At 33.8% G+C, this 17,845-nt stretch overlaps 3 protein-coding genes across 5 annotated transcripts; all 3 read left to right on the plus strand.

The window, feature by feature from the left end:
• The first annotated feature begins 1,798 nt into the window (after positions 1-1,798).
• LOC140957035 (phosphatidylinositol 3,4,5-trisphosphate 3-phosphatase and protein-tyrosine-phosphatase PTEN2A) lies at positions 1,799-7,182 on the plus strand. Of its 3 annotated transcripts, XM_073414090.1 has the most exons (14): positions 2,430-2,454; positions 2,543-2,657; positions 2,775-3,245; positions 3,611-3,712; positions 3,796-3,852; positions 4,022-4,087; positions 4,609-4,785; positions 4,907-4,993; positions 5,080-5,144; positions 5,319-5,395; positions 5,593-5,639; positions 5,942-6,072; positions 6,218-6,287; positions 6,553-7,182. In XM_073414090.1, exons 3-14 carry the CDS (start codon positions 2,817-2,819, stop codon positions 7,087-7,089), a joined length of 1,845 nt encoding a protein of 614 aa, XP_073270191.1. In that variant the 5' UTR covers positions 2,430-2,454; positions 2,543-2,657; positions 2,775-2,816; the 3' UTR covers positions 7,090-7,182. The 3 variants fall into 3 exon arrangements, with proteins under 3 accessions (XP_073270189.1, XP_073270190.1, XP_073270191.1); XM_073414088.1 differs by lacking the exons at positions 2,430-2,454; positions 2,543-2,657 and adding an exon at positions 1,799-1,953; XM_073414089.1 differs by having other exon boundaries at positions 2,423-2,657.
• A 1,008-nt stretch (positions 7,183-8,190) lies between these two features.
• LOC140956495 (uncharacterized) lies at positions 8,191-10,687 on the plus strand. The gene is made up of 7 exons (XM_073413253.1): positions 8,191-8,380; positions 8,456-8,560; positions 8,681-8,807; positions 8,883-8,954; positions 9,762-9,807; positions 9,883-10,249; positions 10,346-10,687. Exons 1-7 carry the CDS (start codon positions 8,338-8,340, stop codon positions 10,384-10,386), a joined length of 801 nt encoding a protein of 266 aa, XP_073269354.1. The 5' UTR covers positions 8,191-8,337; the 3' UTR covers positions 10,387-10,687.
• A 2,062-nt stretch (positions 10,688-12,749) lies between these two features.
• LOC140957400 (cyclin-D3-2-like) lies at positions 12,750-14,547 on the plus strand. The gene is made up of 4 exons (XM_073414632.1): positions 12,750-13,435; positions 13,542-13,749; positions 13,823-13,956; positions 14,047-14,547. Exons 1-4 carry the CDS (start codon positions 12,932-12,934, stop codon positions 14,293-14,295), a joined length of 1,095 nt encoding a protein of 364 aa, XP_073270733.1. The 5' UTR covers positions 12,750-12,931; the 3' UTR covers positions 14,296-14,547.
• The last annotated feature ends 3,298 nt before the right edge of the window (positions 14,548-17,845 follow it).

Below are 17,845 nucleotides of genomic sequence, written 5' to 3' on the forward strand. Positions count from 1 at the left end.
CAAATAGGGTTGTTCGGCTTTGCTCAAGTTCGGATTTAGAGTTTTCGAGATGTTTCGAGTTTGGATTGCGATTTTTTTTTTTATAAAACTCTTATTTCAATCCGACTTATCAAAATTGACACTTGTATACTCTTGAAAAACCGCAAAAATATTTGGTGTGCACCGCATAATCAATCATTCAATAAATGATAAAGAAAGGAGACAACCCCACCGAAAGCTGGACCACTAATTTCCCTAGACCAACATGGCCCTTCATTTTTTTAACTTACAAGTTACAATAATAACCGTGTGTAATGTATATTTAACTTACAAGTATTGTTAATCATAGCTATGACAACTTTCCCCACGAGTTTGGAGTCTTGTGGAGAAAACCCGAAACGAGGATGAAGATTCTCCATTTTTTCGGGTTTGAGTTCGGGTTCGGGGATTTTTTTAAATCCCCGATATAGTTCGGGGCGGGTATGATATTACTATCCCCATCTCNTTTCCCTAGACCAACATGGCCCTTCATTTTTTTAACTTACAAGTTACAATAATAACTGTGTGTAATGTATATTTAACTTACAAGTATTGTCAAACAGGTCCATCCGACCCGACCCGACCCGACCCTCAGCCAACTCCAACTAGGAAGTTTGAAAAACCTAAAACTCAACCCACTACGAGTTATGAGTTACGAGTTAGGCGAACCAATATACTACAAATTTTAAAATATATATAAAATATTTAAAAAAATATAATTTATAAGTTATCATAAATAATATAAATATATTATAAAATTAATCAACTAATAACCATATATATATATTTGTACTATAAAGATTTAAAATTCATCAATTATACATAAATCGAATAAAAATAACTAAAATTACAAAAAAAAAACAGATTAATAGACTAATATATTATATATACTAGTGTCCTTAATTTCGTACGCGATGTTGCATGCATATTAAATTTTTTTTATGTATAAATGATCTTCGTGCGAAATATTTAAAGATCATGTTAAAATTTTAAATTTTTTTACAATAATATTTTATGTTAGCGGTAATATAATTTTTAAAAAGATAAAAAATACAAATTAAGTTAAAAGAAAATATTATTGAGATATATTAGTCATAAATAAACTACAAAGTTTAGACAGAGCCATCATATCTTCAGAAAAGAGAACTTCCTTGGAAAGTTAAAAATTTTAGATTTCAATGAGCTAGTTCATGTTTTGAATGTGCACAGTTTGTCTGTTTGTTTGCTTCATTGAAGTTAATTTAATTTTATAAATTTAACTGTTAGTTTTGCCCCTTAATTGGCCTAAGTACTTCAAATTGGTAGATACGATACTAGCTCATTGAAATATTTTATCACATTGGGAAGTCTAACGTTTGGCAAAATATTATCTATACTTTTATACTATATTATTAAGTTTGAGATGTCTAGAGTAACTAACTTTTGGTGTCATGATCTGTTTTAATAATTATATATATAAATAAAATGTTAAAATTTTAAAATAAGTCACATATAGCTTAGCAGATAAATTCTTAGTTTTTTAAGTATGAGGTTGTAGATTCAATTCTTACTTGAATTTTTGTTTTTTTTTCTTATTTATTTTTTTAATTTATATATCAAAATTTCAGTATAATTTGTCACTATTTCTTATAATTATATTTTAATCTTCATTTAAATATGAACAAAATAAATTATAAAAAATATTGTATAAACACGTGACATACTAGTTCTAAGAATGGTTTAGTGTTGAAATTGTTTCTCGATTCTCATATTGGAACTGCTATACTTTATATTTTTTTACTTGAAATTAATCACAAGGGTGGGATCTTTTTTTTTGTCCTTGTGTAGGTCCGAATTTTGGATAATTGAAAGCATTTGTTTTCCTGTGTGCGAAACTCCAGCAGTGAGCAGCCACCGCTACTCGAAGCCTCTCGCCGCCGTTGACTTTGCTTTCAGGTACCCCATCTATGTCTCTGCTCGCATCATGGTCTGTATGTTCGTAAATTAGGAGTGGTTTGGGTTCGTATTTTAATGTTACCAGACTCTAGCGCTGTAATTGATTTCTGTTACGAATGGGTGATTAATTTTGGATCGGTGGGGGCATCAATCAACAGTTTCGGAAATTGGGGATCTAATTAACTCCCTTTTCAGTTATACGGCATGATTGATGTTATTTCATCTCATGCATGGGTCGCGGTATCGGCTTGATATTCAGTTTTTGTTTAGGATGATAATATCTATTGATAACATTTTCGGTGAAGAATCATGGGGATGATTGGCACTTTGGTCACAAGTTTCTACTTGATTTGTTAGATTGCAATGGCATTTGTATAAATGTTAATTGGGATATGATGAGTGTTTATTCTACAATTTAGAGCCAAATTTACCCGTTTACAGGTTTCTATAGAATCATGGGTCTCTGTTCTATTGCTGTTTGCCCGTATCAAAACAAAACAGGTTTCGGGTTTTTTGGAGTTTTCATACAGCAATGATTGAGGTCACATTTTTAAAGTTGCCGGTGATTTGTTCTTCTCTTGTTGATCAGCTTGGAGGAAGTTACTTGAGTTTGCTTCGGGGTTGCAATAATGCTTTCCAACCTTATACTTAGTTGCCTTGTCTCATATGTGGAAGCTATTGGCACTGTGCTGTATATTCTACGTGTATATGACATCACTGAGTTTTCTATCTCTTCATGTTTTCAGTGTGAAATGTGCTTTAGCAATAGTCAATGCACCCTCCCTTCTTTTTAAGGAGCATAATTTCGTTTTTGCTGCCAGGTTCCTGTGCTTCTCTGAGTGTTAAACATCTCAGCTATTGGAATGAGTTCGGAATCTTCTGATTTGTCAAATCCTCCGCATATTAAAACTGCAGAGGTACCGATGTCTAATCCTGTGGAATCTGCTCCTGATAATTCTCAACGCGACTCACCTTCAAAGTTTTCTGCTTCTGGAATCTCCACTTGGGCAAAGAATCTAAAAATACCCCAGCCATTTGTGGGTTCCAAGGATGAATCTCCCTCTGGAAATTCAGGGCAGTCAAGTTTTTCACGTTTCACTAGTGGGTTTGGATTGCGCATGTCTCCAAAATCTCCTCAATCAGATGAAAGATCCGATGGAACTTCACCAACTAACCAGTCCAGCTTTATTGGCACCATTACAAAAGGTTTTGTCGACTCATCTAAGAGTGCAGTGAAAGCAGTGCAGGTCAAAGCTCGCCATGTTGTATCCCAAAATAAAAGAAGATACCAGGTGGCTTACACATTTACGAAATAATCATAAATTTAGTCGGTTCAATTATTTCCTTGTTTTGGCAGAATGCTTTTTTAGACTTTAATTGTTCTCTAGTGGATCAAACTCCATTTTTGGTTGTTTCAAAAAATTATGAAACATAAAAATTATCTTTATTTATGCTTATGTTGCTGCCACTGATGTGTTATTTGGTATGATTATTTTCTTTGTCGATGGGGATTAATTTTTGTTTGCTTTATAAGAATATGAAGCCTGTCAAAGTTGTCATTATGTATTTCTTGTTGTCAATACTCCTGTAAATTGGCTTTTTCTCTGACAACAATCATTATCATTTCTAATCGGTTCTGACAATTATTTTTTTATAGGAAGGAGGATTTGATTTAGATATGACTTACATCACAGAGAACATTATTGCCATGGGCTTCCCCGCTGGTGATATGAGCTCTGGATTTTTTGGTTATGTTGAGGTACCAAATCATATTTCTCAATCCTGGCACACGAATTCACTGCTAATTCATTCTAATTTGAACTGAATAAGGATCGTGTTTAGGGATTATACAGGAACCACATGGAGGAAGTAATCAGGTTCTTTGAAACTTATCACAAGGTGATGAAATTGTTACTGGGTCTTTTAATGTCAGTATAATCATGATCAATATATGGCAGGCATCTAGCAACGCTTGAATAATTATGGTGCATTGGTCTTTGCCCACAAGTTTATGTCATTTCATTTCATGGCCACTATTATTATTTGATTACTAATTCAAATTGTGCAGGGGAAATACAAAGTATACAACCTTTGTTCTGAAAGATTGTATGATGCATCATTGTTTGAGGGAAAGGTTTGTCATTGTTTGTCATATCTTATTCTATCGATTAGCCAATCTAATAATAAAATCATGAATCATTTTAAGTTTACCTACTTGTTAGCAGCAGCTGCTATACTCACCTTTAATATCCTGGGGCCGCTTAAATTTGTTACTATGGTTGATGTCTTGTTCTTTGAAGCTATGAGATGTCCTCTCTTTCAAATGTTCAATTTTCCCCCTTTTAACAACCTTTCACGCTTTTTATCTTCCTTTCCCCCTTCTTTTTCTCAAGTTTACTGTTGTGTAGCCTGTATTTAGGTTCCACAGTGTTAATACAGCACCAAGATAAATCTTCTTACAACTTCCACTTCTCATTGAATGGAGGCATGTCTAATAATTTTCAACTCTTTAAGTATAGTAGAAAGTATTGTCTTGTTTACTTTAGTATTTTGATGTGTCCTTGTTTTGGAAAGAAGAAAAGTTTGCATATAGTGTGGTTCGAAGTCGGTTTTACTCTTGTCATTATTACATTATTCTTTTGACAATTTCTACAGGTGGCTAGCTTTCCGTTTGATGATCACAGTTGCCCTCCTATCCAGCTCATTCTGTTATTTTGTCAAAGCGCATATTCATGGTTGAAAGAAGATATTGAAAATGTTGTCGTTGTGCATTGTAAAGCAGGAATGGCAAGGACGGGATTGATGATTTCTAGTCTTCTTCTGTACCTGAAGGTTAGTTTTATCATGGTTCTTCTTTGAATGCTTCATAAGCTGTTCTCAGATTAATAGCAATGACTTCTTGTGGTTGTACTGTTTTATGACCATATTTGTATTATCATTTGCTATTTTTCAGTTCTTTCCCACAGCAGAGGAATCAATTGATTACTACAACCAGAAAAGATGTATTGACGGGAAAGGGCTTGTTCTGCCTAGTCAGATTGTGAGCTGTCTCAATTATTTTTAATCTTCTTTCGTATCTTTTTGTTTAAGATTCTGAACGCCTTTTGACAATCTGTCTTTTTGTAGAGATATGTCAAGTACTTTGAACGAATCTCAGTTTACTTCAATGGAGAAAATCAGCCCGGTCGTAGGTATGTACCATTTAGGAATCAATGAACTTAGTATTCATGTCAATATTAGCGCACTCACGATCGATGGTGCATCATCATGGATGCTATAATAGAATGGTATAATGAAAAACAAGGATGTGTATGGCTTCTGTGACTAGATGGTTGAAATCACCGTGAATTGCATTGATGATGCAGGTGCATTCTCAGAGGATTCCGGCTGCATAGATGCCCATACTGGATCAGGCCTTCAATTACAGTTTCGGATCATAATGGTAACCTCTATCTCGTTATCATGTATGATCTTGTGTGTGCTAGTTATGCTGTAAATCAACCCCTTCTCTTAGTTTTTGAATGTTGGTATCAGCATATATCTTTTACCACTTTATTTTGTGCAGCCTCATGAGTCATGACACCATTTTTTGCCATGTTTCAATTGTTTGTCTCTAACCTGATGCCCTCCACTCTGCAGGTGTGCTATTCACAACAAAAAAGCATCCTAGAACCAAGGATTTATCGGTTAGTCGTCCTTCTTGCAATCAGTCTCAGATTTTGGCATGTTTTCGTGGCTTCAGCATTGAATTCTTTCACAGATAGCACATTAACAATTGCTTATGCTTGCTATGGCTATGAATTATTTTATGGGGATGGATTTCATTGTTCCATTAATTTGCTTTCAGTTGTCATCAATCAGAAATTTTGAATAAATTTAAGAACTAGTTACATCGAACCATAAGAAAATCAGCGCAATGGCTTGTTACAATGTGGTTGAATCTTTGATTTCCAGAACTTGTGTATTTGTCTTGTGCTGTTTTTTGCAGCCTGAAGATTATTGGTTTAGTGCACCCAAGAAAGGGATAATGGTGTTTGCCCTTCCTGGGGAGCCTGGTCTAACTGAGTTGGCTGGTGATTTCAAGATCCATTTTCATGATCGCCAAGGAGACTTCTATTGGTATAATAAATTGATGTCATCTGATTTTCTTCTTGTTGTGCTGATATTTCCCCTCCTTTTTTCCTTACAGAACCTGGTGGTTAAAAAAGGAGAGGTGATATTATTGCCTTCGTTTTGTAATATTTATAGTTTTCCTGATTATCAGCTGGTTAAACACCACAATGATTGAGAACCGGAAAGTTCTGAACACAAGTGATCTTGATGGTTTTGACAAGGTAAAATTCATGATTTGCTTCTAGATTATTTCAACTTTGTGGGCTCGCGCTAGAGTTTACTGGCTTGTCGAGCACGTGTTGATCTTTTTCTTCCCAACTCGACTCTTGAGTGTTCCTTCATGTCCAAGTTTCTGGGGTTCCAGAGATGATGAGAATTGTTGCTGGTTGTCTTGACTGTGAATGGAAACAGTGGCATTTTGTTGCAGACAACTCACTGCTCAGTCTGTGGCATATGATAATATTACTCTTACATATTTGTGTGCAGAGAAAACTTCCATCCCCGGGCTTCCAAGTCGAAGTTGTCGTTGTAGATTATGACGCTGCTGCTGTTTCAACAAGAAACCCAGCAGAAACCACTACTGAAGAATCTACCCAAACTTCCGGTGCAACTACAAACTCAAAACCTAGTACCATCCCAGTTGAGGAGCCTGCAGCTGTTAATAACTCGAATGAAGACAAGGACGATGTGTTCTCTGACAATGAAGATGAAGTATCCGCATCTTCAAAATCCAATCAGTCTGGTAAGCCTCCCCAATTTAGTTCAACTTTGACTGCCAAAGATGCTTCACCGAACAGCCAAGATGACTCAAATCAAATGCCAAATTTGACGCGCAAAACAGAATACGTCTCATTAGGAACTTCAGGTTCAACTCGATCTGAGCCTAGCAAAGAGGCTGTTGGAGTAGATTCATCGACAAGCAAAGCATCAAAGCCGGTGGAGGAGGTGAGTGAGTTCAAAGCAATGGCTGCGGATGCTTCGATATTTTCATTTGGAGATGACGATGATTCTGAAAGTGAGTAGTTTATGCACGTATATGCTTGTGAATGCTCATAATGTCCACAGCCCTGTGGTGTGCATTTCATTTTATTCCTTTTATTTTAAAGGTTTGTTTGGGATGCTTTTGCGGTTGGATCATTCTGAATTTGTCGTATGTACATACTATTTTAATATACTTTAAAAGATTTAATTATGAAAGCTTTCTGTGAAATTTTATAATACGATCAATTGCTTTAGAGAAGATAATGTAATTTGGTGTATTTTTACATAATTAAATTTTATATTATTATTATTATTATTATCTATACTTTTAATTAAGAATATGGTTTTTAGTAACTATGATTGTTGATCATCAAATCTAGATTCATCAGTAGTAACTAGGATTTTTTTTTAAAAAAAAGTAAAGCAAAACCTTGTGTGAGATGGTCTCACGGGTCATATTTTGTGAGACGGATCTCTTATTTAGGTCATCCATGAAAAAATATTATTTTTTATGTTAAAAGTATTACTTTTTATTGTGAATATCGGTAGGGTTGATCCGTCTCACAGATAAAGATTCGTGAGACAGTTTCACAAGAAACCTACTCAAATAGTAGATTGGCTAAAATATTTTTTTTGTTAAACGAATATATAGAATATAATATATTTTACGATAAATAAAACACTACGCTCATATTTTAAGTTCTGAATTTGTTAAAAAGATATAATATTTAAGACAAAAATTTGTGTGAGACGATCTCACGGGTCGTATTTTGTGAGACGTATATCTTATTTGGGTCATCCATTAAAAATTATTATATTTTATGCTAAGAGTATTACTTTTTATTGTGAATATCGATAGGGTTGATCTGTCTCACAGATAAAGATTCGTGGGACTGTTTCACAATAAATTTACCCAATATTTAATGTATAGATGCGTGTGAGGATTCAAAGTTATTATTATTATTATTATTATTATTATTATTATTATTATACAAAAGTAATTGTACGGTTCATCAATTTATTCCAGAGCTAATTTGTCATGAATCAGATAATGGAATAGACAACCAAAAAGAATTTATATTAATTTATTTTATTTTAAAAATGTTTAATTTGGGGTTTACATATTTTCTGGAACATCGATGCTTACACGTTAATTGCCCAACGCGTTTCATCAAAAGATGGGGCATTTTCAGTTTCGAGTTTTTTTTTATTGCAAGTTGCGTCACTACAGCGGGGAAGAAATTGAATAACAGCTAAACCCGAGGTCGCTTCCCCTTAATCGATTGCTCAATGTCGACTTTCGGCATCCAAGGTCAATCGCTAGAGATTACAGGTGCGAATAACGTCTCGATTTTGCTTTTTATGTATATATTTCATGTTTAATTTTTCATTTTGGATTGGATTTCAGTTGTTGGTTGTAACAAATTGAAAAATACTGAATGGATCACCAGGCAAGATCCCTACGTTTGTATTGAATATGGCAGCTCCAAGTTTCGAACACGTACTTGTAAAGGTCTGTCTCATATATTCACATTAAATTTTGTGTAATTTGAGTTGCTGAGTGTTATCTCGGTTCTATTCAAAAGTTTTGCCATCTTTTTCTGATTTGTTTTTTTGAGTGAAATTTGTGTAGATGGGGGGAGGAATCCCACTTTTCAAGAGAAATTCGTGCTTAGCTTGATAGAAGGGTTGAGGGAATTCAGTGTTAACGTGTGGAACAGCAATACTCTGACTTACGATGATTTCATAGGCAGCGGAAAGTAATGATTTTTATCTCGTGTCTCTTTTTCAAATGTTGCTTCATTATTTTTTACCTTTGAATTTGGTGTATCCAGGATTAAATTGCAGAGAGTTTTATCCAGTGGTTACGACGATACCGCATGGGCTCTTCAGGACAAAAGGGGCAGGTAAACTCTGCGGATGAATCGAAACTAAGTTGCGAATGTTAGCTGCATCGTGCTTTTTGAACCATTTTCTAGAATGTTGATTGTTATCATCAATGGATATTGAATTGTGTTGAGGGGGATCCAACAGCTTAGCGGGGGGATTCAATTAATTTGGGAGGACAAGAAACTAGTAATTTTGAAAAAATTATAAATAATTTTTTTTTCGTCTTAGGAGCCCCCTTTACCCTTTTCGCTGGTCTGCCCCCGAATGTCAATGTGTGCGTAGAGAGCTTGTATGCTAGTGATTATTTTAGAATCATTGTGAGTGAGCTCACATGCACGTAGTTGTTTGCTTGTGCTTTCCGAAAGTTTTTCTAAAATGTTGTTGTAAATTGTAATCAGCAGTGAAACACTGAATGTGTTGAGGGGCGTGATGAGTTTAGTTGGGCTACTCGATTCATTTGGAACTTGGGAGGAGGCAAAAACTGTGAAGTGATTTACATTTTTAATGCATGAAACCAAAGATCGTGTAGATTGGCTGTTAGTGTACTTTCTACTGATCATTCATCTATTTTGTCGAGCACTAAGTGGATCCCTTGATGACTATATCTTTTCTAGGAAATACTGCATGAGTTTGTTTAAATGCAGTATGCTTTTTGCTCTGTTAAGAAAGCTTTTCTTTTTTCAATTAGATGAATGCCTTTGCTATGGCACTTGCTGCTCAATTTTGTTCGAATGAGCTTAAAGTTTGCTGCATTTATCCACATATTCACCCCGATCCAAATACATATTTATAGACTGCTTATATATGTGTTTTTTCATCTATAGGCATGCTGGAGAAGTTCGATTGATACTCCACTATGCTAATGCCTATGTAAGTCAAGAACCGTCCTTTTCTTTCATTGAGTCCCGTTGATCATTGTAAGCTAATGAACACTTCTTTTTTCAGAAGCCAGTTACAAGTCATCTTCCACAATATTCGGTAACGCCAGCTTCTCAGGTCCCTCTTTACTCGGCATCTCCAGTCTCTTCATATCCTCCAACGAGTGTCCCAGCTCCACCTCCTTCTCTGGCATACCCTCCTAATCCAGCGGTATATCCCCCACCTCCTTCTCCTTCTCCATCTCCATCATACCCTCCTAATTCAGCAGTATATCCCCCACCTCCTGCTCCTTCTCAGTCATACCCTCCTATTCCAGCAGTATATCCCCCACCCTCATATCATCAACCACCTACATATCCTTCAACTTATCCACCAGGGCCATCTCCTTCAGTGTATCCCCCACCATCCAACGAGCCACACTACTATCCTCCAGGTAAAAGTTACCTATTTTATAGCTTTTATCAAGCTAAATGGCTAACTTAATATCTATATATATTACGAATTTAATCCAATCTATCCTTTGTGACAGGTTTATATTCGCGGTCTCCTTATCATCCACAGCAATACTAAGACAACAAGCTTTGCTCCATACCCATTGCAACGGGCATCAACCTCTCTCCGCCAGTATTTGAATTTTCTTTTTTCCGCCTCATGGCGTGTGGTGGATGTTGAGGATTATATATTTTTTTGTGTTTCTTTTACAGTTAAAGTCAAGCAGATTGGAAATAAATGTAGAAAATGAGTCGTTTTAGTTTCTTTACTAAGTATTTCAAAAGTATTCTCTTGTAATTATATGATACTAAATTCTAATACTTGGTGTTTTATTATAGATATTGGCCGTGGTCGCCTAGAAATTGTGCTTTTGACCATTGATCCAATCCGAGTAATAAGATAAGATGTTATTGATTTGAGTGAAATATCTATTGTATTGATCTAAACAGTCGTTGACTACTTATCAGACACATGATTTTGATATGTTATTTTTAATCAAGGCAAAAAACTTGTGTGAGACGGTCTCACGGGTCGTAATTTTTGAGACGGATATTTTATTTAGATCATTCATGAAAAAGTATTACTTTTTATGTTAAGAGTATTATTTTTTATTGTGAATATCGGTAGGGTTGAACCGTCTAATAGATAAAGATTCGTGAGACCGTCTCACAAGAGACCCACTCTTTTATCAAACTCGTGTCCAACCAGTTGATATATCTCAGAAAAAATGCAACCGATCTCCCTCCTCTCGCAAACATGGTACCTGCCCTGTGTTCACGTTCAACATACGGTGTCGAGATTGATGCAGGTCTTGAAAACAAAATTTTGTTGTCATTTTTCTTACTACAATCTGAGATTTTTCGCTTTTACCTGAAATCAAATTCACGTTTTTCCTTGTTTATATCACTTCACCCGAATGGTTTCGAAATTCTGTTATGTTAAAGAGGCAGATAAATGATGGAGGATTTTGAAAAGTTGAGCGGTACTCGCATTTTGATTACTGAGTTGTGGGCAGCTTTTGACTAACGAGAATCATGCAACAACTTTTTATAGTTTTTAGTTAACTAATTATTAAAGCGGTTAGCGACTTTAGTTTTAGTCATTACCTAATCTAATCATTTTCCCCCAAACAATAGATATATATGATCCACAATAATACAACGTGAAATTCTTAACTTTAATGTTTACGACTTTTTCGTTATGAATAAAATTACAAATTTTCATGTAAAAAAACACTCAATTTTGTTTCGCTTCTCTTTCTAACATCACATAAATCAAAATAAGATCTCACGCCGATAGTTGTAAATTGTACTAAAAAAACACTTAATTTTGTTTTGCAGAGAATAAATTTTAAATTGTGCTCGACTCCGGTTCTTGAATTTTTTTAATCATATGTCTAAATTAATATAATAATTTGTATATGGTTGGATTCAAAATTTAATTCAAGTAGTCACTATGCATTACGTTATTATCAAAAAAAAAAAAAATTTGGATAGCATTGTTAATAATGGAGCATTTTTACTTGGAAAGTTAACGATTTACATTTCTTAAGATTTGAACTCATATGGATTGAAACTTATTAATTTCAACTTTAATGATTTAGGGAAAATAATAACGATATCACTTGTTACATAATCAAATTAATTATAATTAATTACTTTATAATTATATTTTTATTTTTATAAAAGTAAAAAACAAGGATTAATCAAATTTATAAAAATTAAATAGTTTAATCGTGTGAATGAATTTATCTATGTATATTACAAAATCTTGAATTTATCTTAAATTCTAAGATTTTGATTACGAATGCACATAGTTATCTGGTTTCAATTTTGTAATTTTAGGATCGAAATAAATAGCAAGTAATCGATTATTATTATTATTATTATTATTATTATTATTTAATTGAGACAAGACTTCCTGTCGACAAAGGAAGGCTGATGCTACTTAGGTCAATAGACTTGTACAAAATTTTCGTGAGACGGACTCACGAGTCAATTTTGTGAGATTATTTTTTATTTAGATCACTCGTGAAAAATATAATTTTTTATAGCGAAAAATATAACTTGTTATTGTAAGTATAAATAGGATTAATCTGTCTTACAAGAGACCAACTCGGTTACAGTTTTGAATAGAAATTCAAACGAGGCAATTCTTGTTTTGATTCACGGTTCGGAGGGATATTAGTTTGTGGTTTTCTTCCCGCCAGTAAACACGAAGAAAAAATACCAACACTCTGAAAATCGTCAAAAGGCTCTTGATCTACTGGCTCAGTTTGAAACCCACCCGTTTAAAATCTCTTCCCAAATATAAAAAGAAATACTAAAAATAGTATAAATATATATATAATGAAATATAAATATTGCCATTTATCCAATATTTAAAAAAAAAAAACAAATATTTTTATTGTCATCTATCCATATGCATAAAGAAAAGACAAGCGTGACACCCACTCTGATAAATAAAATCTCACACCCTTTTATCTCTCTGTTTTTGAGAACCGAGTCCTTCGGTCACCGCTCAGATTGAGAGAGAGAGAGTGAGAGAGTGGTTATACCTTTAATTTTCTCCACTTTTCGAGTATAATGAACGCAGGAGAAAGAGCCCATCTTCTCAGAAGAAGATGAATATACAACAAAATGCACCATTTTCCTGCTTCGATTCCCTTTATTGCGAAGAAGAAAAATGGTTAGAATTTGAAGAAGAAGAAGAAGAAGAAGAAAGTGAAGTTACCTTAAACAACAACTGTCCCGATCCCAAAAATCCATCCTTTTTCCCCTTGTTCCATGCATTGGAACAAGATTTGTTCTGGGGAGATGAAGAACTTGAATCCCTTTTCTGCAAAGAAAAAGAATCTTGTCCTAAATCCGACAACATTGTTGATACAATTTGTCCCCTTTCACTAGCAAGAAAAGAATCTGTGGAGTGGATACTGAGAGTCAATGCTTTTTATGGATTCTCAGCCACGACTGCTGTTCTTGCTGTTAATTATTTTGACAGGTTTCTTTGGAGCTCAACTTTACAAACAGATAATAAGCCATGGATGATGCAGCTTGCTTCTGTTACTTGTCTCTCCTTGGCTACCAAGGTTGAAGAAACCGATGCCCCTCTTCTCTTAGATCTTCAGGTATGATTTGAAACTAAGCATTTTTTCAGTTGGATCTTAATATTCTTTGTGGATTTTAGTTTGTTGTCTTTAATCTGCTGCTAATTCTCTCTCTGATAAACTTTAGGTGGAGTGTTCAAAATATGTGTTTGATGCCAAAACCATTCAAAAAATGGAGCTTCTGGTCCTTTCATCACTCAAATGGAGGATGAATCCAGTGACCCCACTTTCATTTCTTGATCACATTGTGAGGAGGCTCGGGGCGAAGGACTATAACTATATCCGCTGGGAATTTCTCTGGAGCTGTGAAAATCTTCTGCTCTCAGTTATATCTGGTAAGTTTTAGTATATAATGGACAAAATGATTGGCTTTTAGCAGTTTAATGACCAAAGATTTGGATTCAACAGATACAAGAATCGTACAGTATCTGCCATCTGTGTTAGCTACTGCCACCATGCTTCAAGTGATTCATCAGTTCAAGCCTTGCAATGATTCCATTGACTATGAAAACCAGCTACTTCTTGTCCTAAAAACCAGAAAGGTTTGCACAAGTTATCATTTTTCATGCTAATCCTGCCATAAAATCACATGTCCGAAACTAAGACATTTTAAATCTTATCCTTTTTGACAGGAACAAGTGGATGATTGTTACAATCTTATCTCACACATATTACACAACAAAAACAGCTCCCCAAAGCGCAAATCCAGCCAAGTTTCAAGCTTCCCAAATGGTTCAAATGATCAATTGGAAACTTCATCATGCATTTCTTCGTCACCCAACCAGCCAGTTCAAAAGAAGATTAGGGTTCAAGAACAGCACATGAAGTTGGGATCATTGACCAGAGTTTTTGTAGATCCCGTATGCAGCAACCCTCGTTAAAGAACTTGCTCTATTTTTCCTCTTCCAAGAAACATGATTTACATCTCTATATATATTCCTTTATTATAGTTATTAACTTACAATTATTCTGCAATATTCCGAATGGTTGAGTAAAGTTAAATCTGCTTTCATTAAAACTCCGCCTATTTGTTGCACTAGAAGAGAAGGAAAAAAAACAAACAGAGTTGGTAGTAGCAGGAAGAGCTGGCAATTACCTTACAATGAAAATTAAAGTTAAAAAAAACAGAGAAACATTGAAGAATATCTGCACCTCTGTTGCTCTATTTATGGTGTTTTAGAATATTTTGTGTGTATATATATTGTATCTATACAGTGATTATTCTAACTAATATTGGTTTGCAAAATAATTTTTATACTGTGAACCAAAAAAAGAAATTCTATATTACACAAAATATAATTGGAAAATTCATTTTTTGTTGAGAAAAATTATTATTTTGGTCATTTTTATATATTTTTTAATTTTTTATGTCATCAAATTTCAATCGTAGTCCGATTTTTTTTTTTTATGTGACGCTAGATGCAAATGACCCATACTCATGGGTCTAATGTAAGTTAATTAGAATTCCAATGAAAAAATTTTAAATTGTAAAACAAAGTGAAAATGAAATGTAGATGATTAATGTCTAATATGGAGATCATGAAAGATTAAAATTACCAAGACGTAAACACTAATGACGAAATAAACAAATTTCTCTAATATATTTTAGATTTTCTTATTAATATTTTTGTTGGATCAGATTAGAATTTATAGAGAGACGAATACAATTTTTTAAAATCTATTCTTAAAATCGAGATGTTCGGACAGTTTTTCGGCTGTTAAGACAAATATTCTTGAATGGTTAGCTTTATCAGACCACTAGAAATAACTAAACGCCAAAACGGTCCGATTTAACTAGTCATAAAATATATCTTCAAAGCAAACAACAATTAACAAGTAACGACTAGATGAAATATATGCAATAATGTGAAGTGTGTAAATTAAGTTAAACAAATACTTATGGATGTTCGGAGATAAACACTCTTATGTTACTCATTTTTCCATTTAGGTAGAAATCTACTAAAAGACTTTGGTTTTACAATTTCTTGTAACAATCCACTTCAACTAGTATTTATCACCGCCTAAATTGAAGCTCTTAATTATCACTTTACAATATCTAAGTATTTAAGAACCCTCGTTTCACCAGACAAAACACACAATAACTAAAGTTTAGCTTGAAAGGCTCGATTCGGTAAGGTAGCACAAGGAGATCTTTGAAAATTATGATATGTTCTGATATATGTGTTAAGTGAGGAGATCGAAGTATTATCTCTTGAGTATATTCTATTGGGTTAAATATGCTTAAGTGATAATGGTAATGGGATAGGTGACTTCCTGAGAAGTTCTCTTGTGTCAAGTTGCTGCTATTGCTTCACTTGATCTGATTGACTAGGTGGGCTATAAAAGAATGAAATCGAATCTTAACAGATAATGTTGTCTCTGCTAGGGACATGACCGACGGTAGAAAGCTGTTAAGATTAATCTCTAATGGATATGAGACAGTACTAACAAATAGACATGTACATCCTCATAATTATGGGCCTAACAGCCCGATCCATACCACCTAAGTAGATACATTATGCGCTGTCATGAGTATAAAAAAATAAAGTTGTGCATTAGCTAATAACTATAAATTTTGGCCTAGTGGTAAGTATGAATGACAACGAGTCGAGTTCGGCCAAACTTGATATCCGAACCCTCGCCTACCATTGGAACCACCATGTCTCGCCAGATGAACCCNATAAAAAAAGTATATATAATTATATGTTTTCATATTAAATATATTTATCTCAATCTTAAAATATTATAAAATAAAAAATATGACTAAATTATTTATTATTAAATATAAGAAAATTTATAATTATATCAATAATAATATATATTTATTTTTATATATATGTACGGGTCGGGTTCGGCTAGATTCGGGACTTGTCTCGGACTTGCTTGAGACCCATTTAGGCGGTCTGTTGGGCCGGGTTTATTACAAGGTCGGGTTTCGACCCGACTCATTGTCATCTCTAGTGGTAAGCGCTTAAACCTAACAATTGGTATTAGAGTAAGGTCATGAGTTCAGGTCTCCAAGAAGCATATTTTATATTTCTTGGGAGAGAATTAAGATTGAACGAGTGAGATTAGTATTATGATGAGTGACTTCTTAGTAACTTTTCATGCGTAAATCTGCTGACGTTACACCACTTGATCTTGTTGGCTAGGTGAGTCGTAAAAGAGTGACACCAATTCTTAGCGGATAATATTGGTTTCGCTGGGAATATGACCAATGATAGGAAAATGGTAAGAATATATTTAAGAGATATAAGATAGCGTCAGCAGATAGACACACACATCTCTTACTTATGGGCCTAACAATCCGACCCATTAGAACCAAAGTAGGTTGATTCTGTGCTACCTCGTTTAAGGAAATACAGCTGTGTCTCAACTAATTGCTATATATTTTGACATATTGGTAAGTGTTTGATCCTAACATGCTCAGAAATATTGAATGAATACAAACTTGAAAAATATAAACTTGTAATTTATTCAACTGAACTTGTTCTTCAATCTAGAGTTTACATATTTATATTTGAAAATCTCCAATAGTTAGAAATATTTTCAATGATCATTTGTACTATAGCTTGACAAAATGGTCATGTCACTTTATCATCGTACATAACATTAAATGTTCATTTAATGTTTCTATGTTTTTTCAACATTTAGCTCATAGCTTCTGAAAAAGCTGATAGACTATAGACAGTTTATGAAATTTTTTGTCATTTGAGAGTTGGTATAATAATGTGTAATCATACTTGAACTGGTAGTCGTTGAACGGTTGGAGTTGCAGTACACATTTTGAATTTCTCATGTCTGATCGGTTGGAGTTTAATTTTTTAAACACGTGTACTGCATTTAAAATTTGATTCGGTCAGATGACAAATAATATCTTGCAGCTAGAGATTTGATTAATAGCGGCTTGCACTCTTGATATTTTGATTGAGCGGCTTGGTTTGACTTGATCTAGCGATCAGAAATCATGAATTGCGAATAATAAGTGGTTGGATCCTGAAACAAATCGATTTTGTTATTTGTTAATGGGTAATAAAAATATTATAACAATTTTTAATGTAAAATAGTTTTGTTTATACTTCCAATTTTGATTTTATAACTGCAAATCATATTAATCTATTATTTTATTTACCAATTTTTTTAGCACTTTTTTTATAATTTCTTCTTTTATTAGCTTTTCTGCTTTAATTTTTCCACCTTTCAGCATAAGGGCATAAGGGTATTTTCCAAGTTTATTTATATTAATTAAATTAAAAAGTAATAGAAAAACATGAATATCAACAATATTAAAAATTTAGAATTTATACACAATTTGACTTGTTGAACTTCATTCTCATATTTTCCTTTTTACACGATATATAGTCTTGGACTTAAATTAGATATGTAAATGATTCGAGTCGGTTCGATATTTTTTCGTTCGAGATTTTTTCG

The sequence above is a fragment of the Primulina huaijiensis genome, chromosome 14 (assembly GCF_012295235.1).
Source record: "Primulina huaijiensis isolate GDHJ02 chromosome 14, ASM1229523v2, whole genome shotgun sequence".
In the NCBI taxonomy this organism is placed as follows: Eukaryota; Viridiplantae; Streptophyta; class Magnoliopsida; order Lamiales; family Gesneriaceae; genus Primulina; species Primulina huaijiensis.